General features: G+C 41.5%; 1 protein-coding gene across 1 annotated transcript in view; it reads left to right on the forward strand.

The window, feature by feature from the left end:
* Positions 1–13,005, forward strand: part of cntn5 (contactin 5) — a 586,736-nt gene that overhangs the window by 324,137 nt on the left and 249,594 nt on the right. The window contains exon 3 of the mRNA XM_084320137.1: positions 1,033–1,245. Coding sequence (XP_084176263.1) covers positions 1,033–1,245 — 213 coding nt within the window. The remainder of the gene's footprint in view (positions 1–1,032; positions 1,246–13,005) is intronic.

Genomic DNA, 13,005 nt, shown 5'->3' on the forward strand with positions numbered 1-13,005 from the left:
GAACATGAGCCTATAGTTACATACACGCAGAACGACTCGTTTCCATCAATCATTTTAATTTTGGTCGAGAACACAGATATTCCTTGTGGGATAGTATCTTGAGTGGCGCTGCATATTGCTTCATAAACGCTGCATGCGCGGGGGAGCAGGGGGGGAGGCAGGGTTTCCTCAGGTCACTGAGTGCCCTTTTCAGATTGACAAATTGAAATCAAATCTAAGGCGCTGCTGGCAACTATTTCCCGGCTGAAATGCTTCCCTAAAAAGACACTTCAATATCTAATTTAACCAAAACGTCATGCCAGAGGGACACTGGTGCCAGAACTCTGTATTTTATAGGGGGCACTGGTGCAGACCAGACCATGGTGCCCTGAGACCAAAGCTCAAGGCTACCTCTGTAAAAGATTTGTAGGAAATAAATAAAATAATAAACTCTACCGCAAATATAAAATATGTGGTGTGATGAGATGAGCCAATACTGAGACATGCTGTTTTTTATCCTCATGGGCTGCAGTTCAAAGCACCTCGTTGATTATCTTTGCCAATTAAAAGGATGGAATTAGCTTAAATGGTGTTGTGGAGTGCAGTTTAGAGAGTGGGTACTGTCTGTAGTAAAGGGTAGACAGACCTGTACTGTACCTCCGTTAAGAGATATTTCACCTGTAGGTTCACATCTAATCCTGAGTTACCCTGATTACACACGATATACATTTGGATTGGATTGGATTTGGATCAGAAATGTTTAAGCATCCACCAAATAGTGTTATTTTGTGTTAAATGTGTATTTCTCTCAAAACAGCATCTGTAGTTGGCAGCTTATCACAGCTTAGGATATACCTCTCTAGAGCTCTCCCACAGAGGTATAAGCCGTTTCATATGAGGAATGTCGATAACATGTTTTATCACTCATGAGCAGTTGCGACACACTTGACAATGACCTGTCATATCAGAAGCTCCTTCTTTCTATCATAAAGAGGTAAATTAATGATGATACAAGGCATTATCTCCTCAACACGTGCTCGCTTGTCTTTCCAGATGTTGCCAAAGCTGTTGCGGGACTGCCCGTGACGTACGCGGCAGTGTTGCGGATGAAACCCGGCAGCTCCTCGCCGTTGCTCAACTTGTGGAGCGGCAGACCCCGACAGGACCACAGTGGCGGACCGGAGACTGTGGGGTGGTCGTCTTTCTCCAATCACCATCTGTCAGCCCTCAGTCTGCTCAGATCCCAGGAGGACTACAGGAGTGAAGGTGAGAATATAAGTCGCAGAGCCTTCAGGGGGCCTTGGGTCTTCAGTGCAGGCTTCTTGCCTGGTTAGACTTGGTCTGAAAATGAATCTGACCGATCCATCATCACTGAGGCTTGTGGGGAACGACCGGGGTTCACGCCCTTCGTGAAATTGAAGTGGGATCATGGCAATATCCAGCTCTCTCCCTCGCCTCCCGTCAGCCGAGGGACTGTAGATGTGACGGATATCTTTGCCATGAATGAAGGATTTAATACCCTAAACGCAACAAGGAAACAGTTATGAATCAGCATGGTCAGTTTCTGCCTTGACATGTTCAATGATTTGATAATTGATGAATCAGATATTCTTGAGTCTGGGGTGTTTCATTAATGGAAATCGGTTCTAGCAGTACTTGCTGAATTAGCAAATATAAGATTTACACACATGTTGCAAGCAATGCACTTAACCCTCGAGTCACCCTTGTCGCAGTTCTGGTCAAATGGGTTAGGGTTAGGGTTTTCTTCATGTGTGTTTGTGGATAGCGTTGGCTATATTTTATGTATATGCCAAAAAAGTAGCTCAGTATCACATCTTGGACTCACATTACAATAATCCATGTTTGTTTTTTAAAAGTAATCACTATTAAGCGTGTGAACAACAAGTGTCACACCTTTCACCCTAGTCGCAGAACTGGACAGGTTAGGGTTAAGGGGTTAGGGGGTTAGGGTTAGAGTTAGGGTTAGGGTAACCCTAACCCCTAACCCCTAACCCTAACCCTAACCCCAACCCTAACCCTAATTTAAGAAATGGTTAAAATCCTGTAAATGAATAAATATTCGATATGTATGGTGAGGACTGAAGTTAATAATGATATTCATGAAAGAAAATTGGAACAATACATGGAAAAGATATGTTTCTACTGAGATCGCAGTTTCGGTCACTAGCTAGGGAGACAGCAGACAGGTAGTGGGTTTTTTAAAGGTTGACTCGAGGGTTAAGAGGAAATATAGAGGAAATATAAGGAACTATGATTTTGGAAATATAGAGATACATGATACACTGGAAACCCTTTTATTTCTCTCTGTCTGTGTTTCCGCCTTTCATCTGGATATTTTACTCGTTCTCTTGTTTGTTTGTTTTTACCGAGCCGGCCTCATAATTGCCCCCCTGGGAATAAATAAAGATGTTTAGTTGATTTTACGTAATACAATTTTGTGTCAACATCATGAGTATCTAGACATAAAAGTGCTCACATACCTACGACCTGCAGGGTGAGGAAGAATACGTTGTGTTGCGTCGTCAGGAAACGATGAGAGCACCGTCATACCACCACGTTGGATTGATGTGCAGCGTATGATACGGGTGACAAAATGGATTGCTCCTTTGGTGGCTTAAACAGGATGTTGATGTTGTGCTTCTGTGTGATGTTGACAGATGGCAGTGGTAGCTGCAGGTGACTGATTAAATGCAGTGTCAAACTGCTCCTCCCAAATTATTTTCTTTTATCTTATTATAGATTGTACTCCAGATATGCATTCTCTATTGAGAAATATACTAGTTATGGTTAAAGTGGTTTATTTTATTATTATTATTTTAATGAACACATTTTTATTTTATTTCATATTTTTTTGTATTTCATCTGATCTTTCAACACATTATTCCCAGCCTTTCCTTTGCTCGAAACGCATGCGGCTCATGGGTAGTTAGCCTGTATTTATTCTATCCAGTGACTTTGTTTCCTCTTTTTTTCATGTGAGTGCACAGAGTGGAGAGTTATTCATGGGATGTTAGCTTTGCTCTGCTTATATCAGTGTCCTAAGGCAAAAACCCCGTACTGCAACCCAGAGAGCATGGTTGCTTTTAGTCACCCCCACTGTTGAATGCTCTGAATTAATGGCCAGAGCGGCGCTGTAGGTGAAGAGCACTCTAGTAAACCACTTTAGATCAGGCCTACAGTATAATGTCCTCTTTTACTGGTGAGACCGGAGCAGCCTGGGATATTGTAGATTCAACTGGTTGTTTCTATAAATACACATGGAGAGAGGTGGGGCAACCAGGACACTCTCATCCTGACAGCCTGCTCATCCCCCCTTCACCAGTACACTCTCATCTAGGGTTGCCACCCGTCCCGTAAAATACGTAATCGTCCCGTAATTGGAAACTAAAACACGCGTTCGGGACGCACCTTGTCCCATATTTTAAGGTTGCCAGTATTGTGAGAGAAATGAGCCAGCCGACCTACAAAAACAAGCAAAAAACAAGCAAAAATTTTTCCAAAAGTTGCGGAAAATAAACAGACTTGGCAACTCTGGTACAGAGTCGGTTGATGCGCCTGCGCAGCAGAATCAGGAAGCGACAAGGGCGGCGTGCCCTCCAAAAACGCAGACCCCCGACGCTGAGAGATTGCGCTGTGCAGGTGAAAAGATGCGACTGCTGCTTCCTCGAGTACCGGAGGGGACACGTGATGTAAGGCTTAGTCCACATTGCAGCCGGCTTGTGGGAGGCATGGCCTAACAGCGTTCGAGACAGGGGAGGGTAGAATTGGACGATATGAAATTGGGATGGGAGAAAAAAATAGAAAATGGGAGAAAAAGTAGATAAAAAAAAAAGAACTCAAAGTCGCTTTACACTAAGGGCGGTAGTAGTGAGACAAACATAACACAAACACCAGGATGGATGGAAGGCAGTGGAGAAGAGATGGGTCTTGAAGTGGGATTTGGAAAACTGCAAGGGACTCTTGAGTCTCTAATGTCTTGGGGGAGAGTTTTTTGAAGGGAAGGGAGTGAGTTCCTGATGTGGGTAACTGTAGCAGAGAGTTCCTGATGTTGGTAACTGTAGCAGAGAGTTCCTGATGTGGGTAACTGTAGCAGAGAGTTCCTGATGTGGGTAACTGTAGCAGAGGATGGACCAAGAATTGGTATGTGGATTAAAGAAATGGCTTCAAATATGTCAATGGAAAAGATGGTGTATATTGTTAGACGTAAACAAAACATTTTTGATAATGCCTGGGGACCGTTTGTGTACTTCTTAAAGCATAATACGAATGTTGGGAACTTGCTTCAACAAGAACAGGATTAGGGGAAGTACTGTGGGACAACTCTTATTATTGAGTAAAAACGACAAGAAACACCCTTTACTTAATGTGTAAAACATTTTGGTTGTATTATTATTTATTTATGTTTATTTTATTTTTTTTTATTATTTAAATCTGTATCCTTCCTATGTGAACCTGTTTTTGAAGTTAATTATTATTTTGTGTTGACTAATATGGTTGATTGTTCATTAATGTTGAGTTTTTAAAGTCTAATAAATAAACATGTATTTATATTAATCAATATAATTAAATAGTGTGCCCATTTAAACTGGAAAATGGAATTAGTCATAATGGATTAACAGTTAATAAATACATAAATAATAGAATTCATAAATACATAAATGCAAAAATACTTAAATAAATACGTAAACATAAATAAATAAATAAATAAATAAATAAATAAATAAATAAATAAATAAATAAATAAATAAATAAATAAATAAATAAATAAATAAATAAATAAATAAATAAATAAATAAATAAATAGTGTTCAGACAACAATATAAAAGTCATACTCTTCAATTTCATTTCATTTCAATTTTATCATCCCACTCCTCCCCTCTATGTTACTGCAGCTGAGGTGACACAGGTATACCACACGGTTAAACACAACCTCAGCTACAACAGTGCTGACTGTTTGTTTTCTATGAAACACCCTTTACTTAATGTGTAAAACATTTTGGTTGTATTATTATTTATTTATGTTTATTTTTTTATTTTTTATTATTTAAATCTGTATCCTTCCTATGTGAACCTGTTTTTGAAGTTAATTATTATTTTGTGTGGGGTGGGGTTAGGGGAGGGAGAACGGGGTGAAAATGTTTGCTGAATACTGCTCTGCTGATATACATGTTGTAATTTGCAAACTAAAACCCAATAAATATATTGTTAAAAAAAAAACTGTAGCAGAGAGTTCCTGATGTGGGTAACTGTAGCAGAGAGTTCCTGATGTTGGTAACTGTATCAGAGAGTTCCTGATGTGGGTAACTGTAGCAGAGAGTTCCTGATGTTGGTAACTGTAGCAGAGAGTTCCTGGTGTGGGTAACTGTAGCAGAGAGTTCCTGATGTTGGTAACTGTAGCAGAGAGTTACTGATGTTGGTAACTGTAGCAGAGAGTTCCTGGTGTGGGTAACTGTAGCAGAGAGTTCCTGATGTGGGTAACTGTAGCAGAGAGTTCCTGATGTTGGTAACTGTAGGCAGAGAGTTCCTGATGTGGGTAACTGTAGCAGAGAGTTCCTGATGTTGGTAACTGTAGCAGAGAGTTCCTGATGTGGGTAACTGTAGCAGAGAGTTCCTGATGTTGGTAACTGTAGCAGAGAGTTCCTGATGTGGGTAACTGGAGGCAGAGTTCCAGAGGGTGGGAGGGCAGCAGAGGAAAAGGCCCTGTCACCCCCAGGTTCGGTTATTGGTCCTTGTGGGGGTGAATAGGTTGGCATTTGCTGATCTAAGGCTGTGTGTAGAGGCATGCCGTTGTAGGAGTGGGGAGAGGTAGGAGGGGGCCAAGCTGTGAAGTGCTTTATAAGTGACGAGGAGGAGTTTTGAAGTGGATTCGTTGTACAGGGAGCCGGTGGAGATATTGAAGGACAGACGTGATGCGGGTGTGAGTAATTATGCGTGCGGTCGACTCTGGACATATTGTTCTTTGTTGAGGAGTTTGGAGAGGATACCATAACGTAGACTATTGCAGTAATGGAGTGGTGAAATGATGAAGGAGTGAATGGGGGTTTCAGCAGCAGACACAGACAGGGATGTTTCTGAGGTGGAAAAAGGCTGTTTTACTATACGGTAGATGTGGGGTTCAATAGAGAGGTTGGGATAAAAAAATTACACAGAGCTTGTGGATATTAGATGAGGGGGAAACGGTGAAGAAGCTGTGGATGTGTTTGATGAATGACTTCAGATTTATTGCAGTTGAGTTCTCAAAGACCCACATCACTCTGGACACTCCCTGTTTAAGTGGAGAAGCTCCAGACACCAACTGAGACACCACCGACCTGAGATCATCAGAACAAACATGAAGAGCTTCAACAGGAGCATATTTCCAACAGCTGTCAGACTACTAGCCACACACACACACACACACACACACACACACACACACACACACACACACACACACACACACACACACACACACACACACACACACACACACACACACACACACACACACACACACACACACACACACACACACACACACATGCATACCCTATCTGCCCACATACCCCACTTGTGTGATTCTCTACTATTTATTATTATTGTTTTTAGTATGTGATTTTTTTTTACTTTGTCTTGTATTGTGCTTCTACTACTTGATTGAGAGATCTGCACAATAATTACAATGCCATGTGTACCTGTACCTGAACAAATTTTACTTGATTTGAGGACGTTATTTCCAGTATGTCCAAAAAGGCAGTTGGTGGGGTTGGAATGGAATTTGAGATCATGATGGACAATTATTTGACCAAGGGTAAGGATGTAGAGGATGAAGAGGAGGGGACAGAGCCTTGGGGGACACCTTGTGACATGGGGGCTAGGTCAAACTGGCAGTTGACCAGTGATATTGATGTAGTGGTATGTGTTGTAAAGGTAGGATTTGAACCAGGAGAGGGCCGTGTTGGGGTGGGAGGACTGGAGGCAAGTGAGGAGGATGGGGTGATTGATGATGCCAAAGGCGGCATCGAGTAAAATGTCAAGACAAGCATACTTGGCTGGATCCCTTGGAAACCACTTAAACCTGTGTATTAATTCTTCATATATGTTTTCAGTAGGTTTTCAACAGTCCAGTACAGTATGCCCTTGTTAACACAAGATTCTGACAGGCCATTCTGACTGGTTTAGATTTGCCAGCGATTCTACAATGTGAAATTACAATGTTTCTGCTGTGTGTGTTAGTGGACTACAAGAGTGTACACATTGATTAGACCCTCCATCCCCTCTGTATAATATATGGTGATTTTCAATTACTTAACAGATCGAGGGATCACATTATGTGCTTTATCCCAAATAAATAAGTATATGGAAGATTGCTCCACTTCTACAATATCCATTTGCATGTTCTTGGCATCTAGGGATATCTATTGATCTCAGGGAATGTATTCCCAGTGTTAGAAATGGTGTGTCTGTTACTAGGCTTGAGTTAATTGTAATGAACCAAAGGAGAATATCACGTTTAAATTTTTTGCTCAAATTGACCAGACATGAAAAATGGCCAGTGAGCTCATTCAGCACCTTCTTGAGATAAAAAAAAAATCTAAGCAAATGAATAAAGGGTTAGCTGAAGGCTAACACAACATTACTCAGTCTCCTCCTGAAGGCTAACACAACATTACTCAGTGTTCTCCTGAAGGCTAACACAACATTACTCAGTGTTCTCAGCGAGACCCCCTTGATTAGCGCCTGTAGCCCCCTCCTTTTCCCTGCCATGGCCTGCGCACCGTCAGAGCAAAAGCCCACACAGTTCTCCCATTTCAGTCCATGTTCTGTCAGGTAACTGTCAATAATTTTGAAAAGCTCATCAGCTGTCGCTCTGTTTTTGACATATTTGCAAAACAGCAGATCTTCACTCAGTGACTCGGAATTTACAAAGCAAACATAGGAAATAAGCAAACAGTCTTTATTGCTGTCAGTCTTTGACAAGGCAACACGCATGTCATCCTCAAGGCTCAACTTGGCCCTATATTTAGTTTTCAGAGCTGTCATGGATGAAAAGCCAGCTTCACACAGATATGTGGTGCTGAATGGTATCAACACCTTAAAGGATAACTCCACTTTTTTTTTTAATTAGCTTATTTAACATCTTCCCTGGAGTTAGACAAGAAGATACATACCTTTTTTGTCTCTGTGCGTGCATTTTAGCTTTGGGAATAGACGCTCCATTAGCATAGCTTAGCTTCATCACTGGAAGTGGGGGAGGACAGTAGCCTTACAGTGCCTTACAGTGTATTGCAAGGTCTGACATTGACCAAACTTGACATGCATGACCTTGGTGGGCTCTAGGTCAACTCCTGAAAAGGGGGTCAATGTCAGACCTTGCAATCAAAAGTTAGGGGCGCACTGAAATTATGGCAAGGGTTATTAGCCCCCTAACTTTTTATTGCAAAGTCTGACATTGACCCCCTTTTCAGGAGTTGACCTAGAGCCCACCAAGGTCATGCATATCAAGTTTGGTCAATGTCAGACCTTGCAATACACTGTAAGGCACTGTAAGGCTACTGTCCTCCCCCACTTCCAGTGATGAAGCTAAGCTATGCTAACGGAGCGTCTATTCCCAAAGCTAAAATGCACGCACAGAGACAAAAAAGGTATGCATCTTCTTGTCTAACTCCAGGGAAGATGTTAAATAAGCTAATTTAAAAAAAAAAGTGGAGTTATCCTTTAACTGCTGCATCATGAGATACTTGGTACTCAGCACCATACTCTGAAACTAGCTCTCCAGGTGGTATCAGATGATATTTCAATGAGTTCTTCCAAGAGTTTGGATGGAGATGTGTCAGGAAGCTTTGTCTCAATGTTGTCTGTAAAATTTTTTTTATCCAGAGTAACTTGGTGATCCTTTTCTGTGTTATATTAAATAATGATTTTCAGATTTTGAGAAATGGTCAAACGTATCCAAATATGGCAACAGATAGCACTTTAGTGATAATTTTCTGTAATAAAAAAAAAAAAGAAAAAAAAAATATATATATATATATATATTTTTTAAATAAATCTCAAGGACCCCCCTGTCATGCCTCTGCGCCCCACACTTTGAGAAACACTGGCCTAGAATATGACATGCCCACTGATGATGTCACGGTTTGCGAGGAAAAACCAACTATTTTCCGGTGCCAGCTGAGCACCGATTTGTCACGTTCTGAACCAATTAATCCCGGTCTGAACGCGCCGGCCAGTGCAAGATTACGTTCGGGAACCGGCTCCAGCACGGAGCCTGGCGGGTGTAAAAGGGCTATCAGTGTCCTCCTGAAGGCTAACACAACATTACTCTGTGTCCTGAAGGCTAACACAACATTACTCAGTGTCCTGAAGGCTAACACAACATTACTATGTGTCCTCCTGAAGGCTAACACAACATTACTTACGCTGTGTTCTCCTGAAGGCTAACACAACATTACTCAGTGTCCTGAAGGCTAACACAACAGTACTCAGTGTCCTCATGAAGGCTAACACAACATTACTCAGTGTTCTCCTGAAGGCTAACACAACATTACTCAGTGTTCTCCTGAAGGCTAACACAACATTACTCAGTGTTCTCCTGAAGGCTAACACAACATTACTCTGTGTCCTGAAGGCTAACACAACATTACTCAGTGTCCTCCTGAAGGCTAACACAACATTACTCAGGGTCCTCCTGATAACACAACATTATTCAGGGTGGATGTGTGAAAGAAGGAGAAAGCATTGAATGGCAAGCAGGAGGTATTATGACAAGATGGATGTTACTACAGCCAGCCCTGAATATAGACATTACCGGCACATGTTGAACGGAGTCATAAATATAGACCGTCTAGTCCTGCATGTCCACCACCGGTTAGAAGGACGGAATTCAGTCTTTTGACTTATGGAAAAAAATACATTGAAAGGTGTTATTTGTCCTGTGCCAAATGATTTGGAAATGGAGAAGTTGAATTATAATTGGGTTTGTGAAGCGAGGTGTCTGACACGCTACAATAATGGACAGAGAGAGCAGAGCCTGTCAGCATTGTAAGACTGTTTCTACCGCTCCCCTGCAGTAGGGCAGATGTCAAACATTTGGACGTGTGGCTTCAGTGTATAGGAGATCTCTGTCGAGGTGCATTAAGGTGCAGCGAGATGGCATGCAACTCAGCGTTGTGTGAAGAACCAGTGTGAACTACGGAGGTGAGGCAAGGTCTCCAGAATGCCCAAGGAGAGTTCAGGAAGATATAGTCAATACAGTCAGGGTAATTGATAATGTGTCATATGCTGAGGCAGTGAAGAAGGTGGACAGGGAGCCTAGTCAGTTTAAACAGTTTGAAAGGGGGGAAGAAGAGGAGTGTGTCTGGATGGGAAAAAAGACGATCAACTGCACTGGGGAAGTAGCAAGGAAAAGTCAGAAAATAATAGTGTCCACAGCTCAAAGAATTCTTAAAAGTGAAGGACTTTTCAGCACAATAACTGGAGGAAATACAAGCCCCTGGGCCTGAGGATGCCATAGTTGTCTTTTGTTTTGTTAATTAGGGAATATTTTGTGGAGGAAGCAACTGAGACTTTATGTTACCCATATGCCTTCGTTGTGCATTGCAAATGTGTCTACTTGAACCTGTGGAACATCAATATGAAGCGGTGAAAGCAGGGATTAAATTAATCTTCTCAGCAGTATGCCATTGGGCGTCTAGCCTGCCGAAAAGAGGAGGTAGAAGAAACTGGGATCCAGCCATAGAAGCATGTTAAATCTCTCAAATGGAGAATAATTATATCCCAATCATTTTTGTCCAATGACCCCAAACTGATTTTTTAAGTCTAGACAATACTGTTCAGTAGGGCTGGGTTAAAAAAAAACTATTTCCCGATTCTGAATCGATCTTCATTTTGATGAGCGATTATCGATTCATGAAATAAAAGATAGATTTAGTCGTTATGCCAATTCCCTTCCTGGTCATTGTACGCATTACCATTTACTGTTGGTCTGGGGAGGACCAGGGGTCTGCAATTAAGTTTGGCCTCTGGATAGGAATTTTCCATTGGTTCTCCCAGCCCACGTGACCATTTCTAGCATTTCCATTGGCTATAGTGACAGACATAGATAATGATTGTGGAAATACAACAAATCTAGGAAACGTCCACATATGCAAACGCCAATGTTCCAATAAAAAGTACATTCATGTAACTGCTTGAGAGTCAATTCGTAATGTAAACATTGATATTTTTAACAATGCAACATGTTAGAGGGTTCATTGAACCATTGAATCGGATTGAATCGTAAATCGAATAGAATCGCGACCTTGTGAATCGAAATGGAATCATTTGGGAAATCAGTGGCCAGCCCGACTGTTCAGGGTATTGGTTGATATTGAATGTTTACTCTGAATCAGTATTGGCAGTGAAAAGGTGGTATCAGTTCACCCTACAACAACAGTACAAAGGTTTTTCACAGGTCCTTAGTTCATGTGTCAAGTCAACTTAGTTCATACAACAGGTACAATGTTTAGGGCCGTCTTTTTCACTTAATCATTTCAAATCATGTTTGTTTCCAGGGAAAATTGGACTAAATACTCTACCCCACTGATTTAATTATACAGTAGCACACCTGCTTGATTTATTTAGATTGGTTGTATTTAATTTCCATTTCAGCTCTAGTTGTTAAAGTAGTGTTACATTTGTTCCAAATTGCTTTGTTCAGCGGCAGACGGGCAACTTAATCTTGCTTCATTTACTCAAACTGTATGTATGATTCCCATTTAATTTCCCCCCAAAATTGTTTTAACTGATAAAAGCGGAAAAACAAAGTCCTCATTATTTTTGGCATCAGATGATTCATGTCGTTCTAGTGTAATGTGTACTGTAATATCGCAGGGACTGGTTGCATATAATATCTATAGATGCATATCAGAAGAACCACACCCAAACATCGGAATGTATTCAAATGCAGAGGCACAAGTAAATGCCTGTATCATCGTAAAGCTATCTCAGCAGCTAAACTGGTCAGTTGAGAGGTAGATGAGTTGAGAGGTAGTTTACAGGTGTGTTTACATAGTGTGACGAGCCTGGTGGTGTTCAGGCTCGACACGGTTCAAAACAAACAAATTCAACTGTCCACACAAGCACAATTTCAATAAATAAAATATATTTATTGAATAGAAGCAACAATAGTCCGATGGGCAATTAGAATAGTCGGATAACAGTTCAGGGTCAAAACATGTATCAGGCTCTCGTACAAAAAAGGGAATGTTCAATACTCAGGGCGGAATCCACAGAGAATGGATTGCACGAAGCAAATTGCATTCGCGGAGCCTGTTCTGCGTCTGCGAGTTATCCACGAAAGCACATTGCTCGATGAGATGCCAGCGCAGACAAGCCCAATATGTGTAGCTCGCGAGCAGTCCGCACTCTGCCCCCCTGACAGCGCTCTTGGCAGAAATGTGTGTGTCGAAATGTAGCGCGCTGTCATGTTTAGCGCTGTCCAAAAAAAGAAAAGAAATTAGAAATCAAGAAATCACTCCATTAGGGTGACCAGGTCAAAATGGTTCAGTCGCAGGACAGCAGCACTGCTTTTGCGGGACAATGCGGGACACGTAGGTGCTGGTCAGGTATTGTGCTGTACAGTGTGTCCGCTGGGCTTGGGTTCTTCAAAAACCTGATTCTCCCTGAGAATATTTAATGTGTGCTTCAACAAAGTATCTATTAGACTTTGGTTTGTAGAAGTATGGACTTGTGAATTGGAAAACGTGGAGCAGTGGAAATGTTGCTTCTGTTTCCTTTTAAATAACAGGATACTGCATGAAGGTGTGATTTACTTCACACCTGTGATATACTTCACTGCTGGGTGGAAAGCAACATAAAAGTGACCATAATGGACACATGGGAGTCTTTTGCACAGAGTAGAGCTCTTTCATTTTGAAAGGCACACGTTTGCAGTGATGGTCATTAACTTTATACTGAGACAAAATGTGGCTCAGCTGGAGCCGTACTTTGTTGAACGTGGATTAGATACAAAACCACTATTTG

This window comes from Notolepis coatsorum (assembly GCF_963971535.1).
Source record: "Notolepis coatsorum genome assembly, chromosome: 1".
Classification (NCBI taxonomy): domain Eukaryota; kingdom Metazoa; phylum Chordata; class Actinopteri; order Aulopiformes; family Paralepididae; genus Notolepis; species Notolepis coatsorum.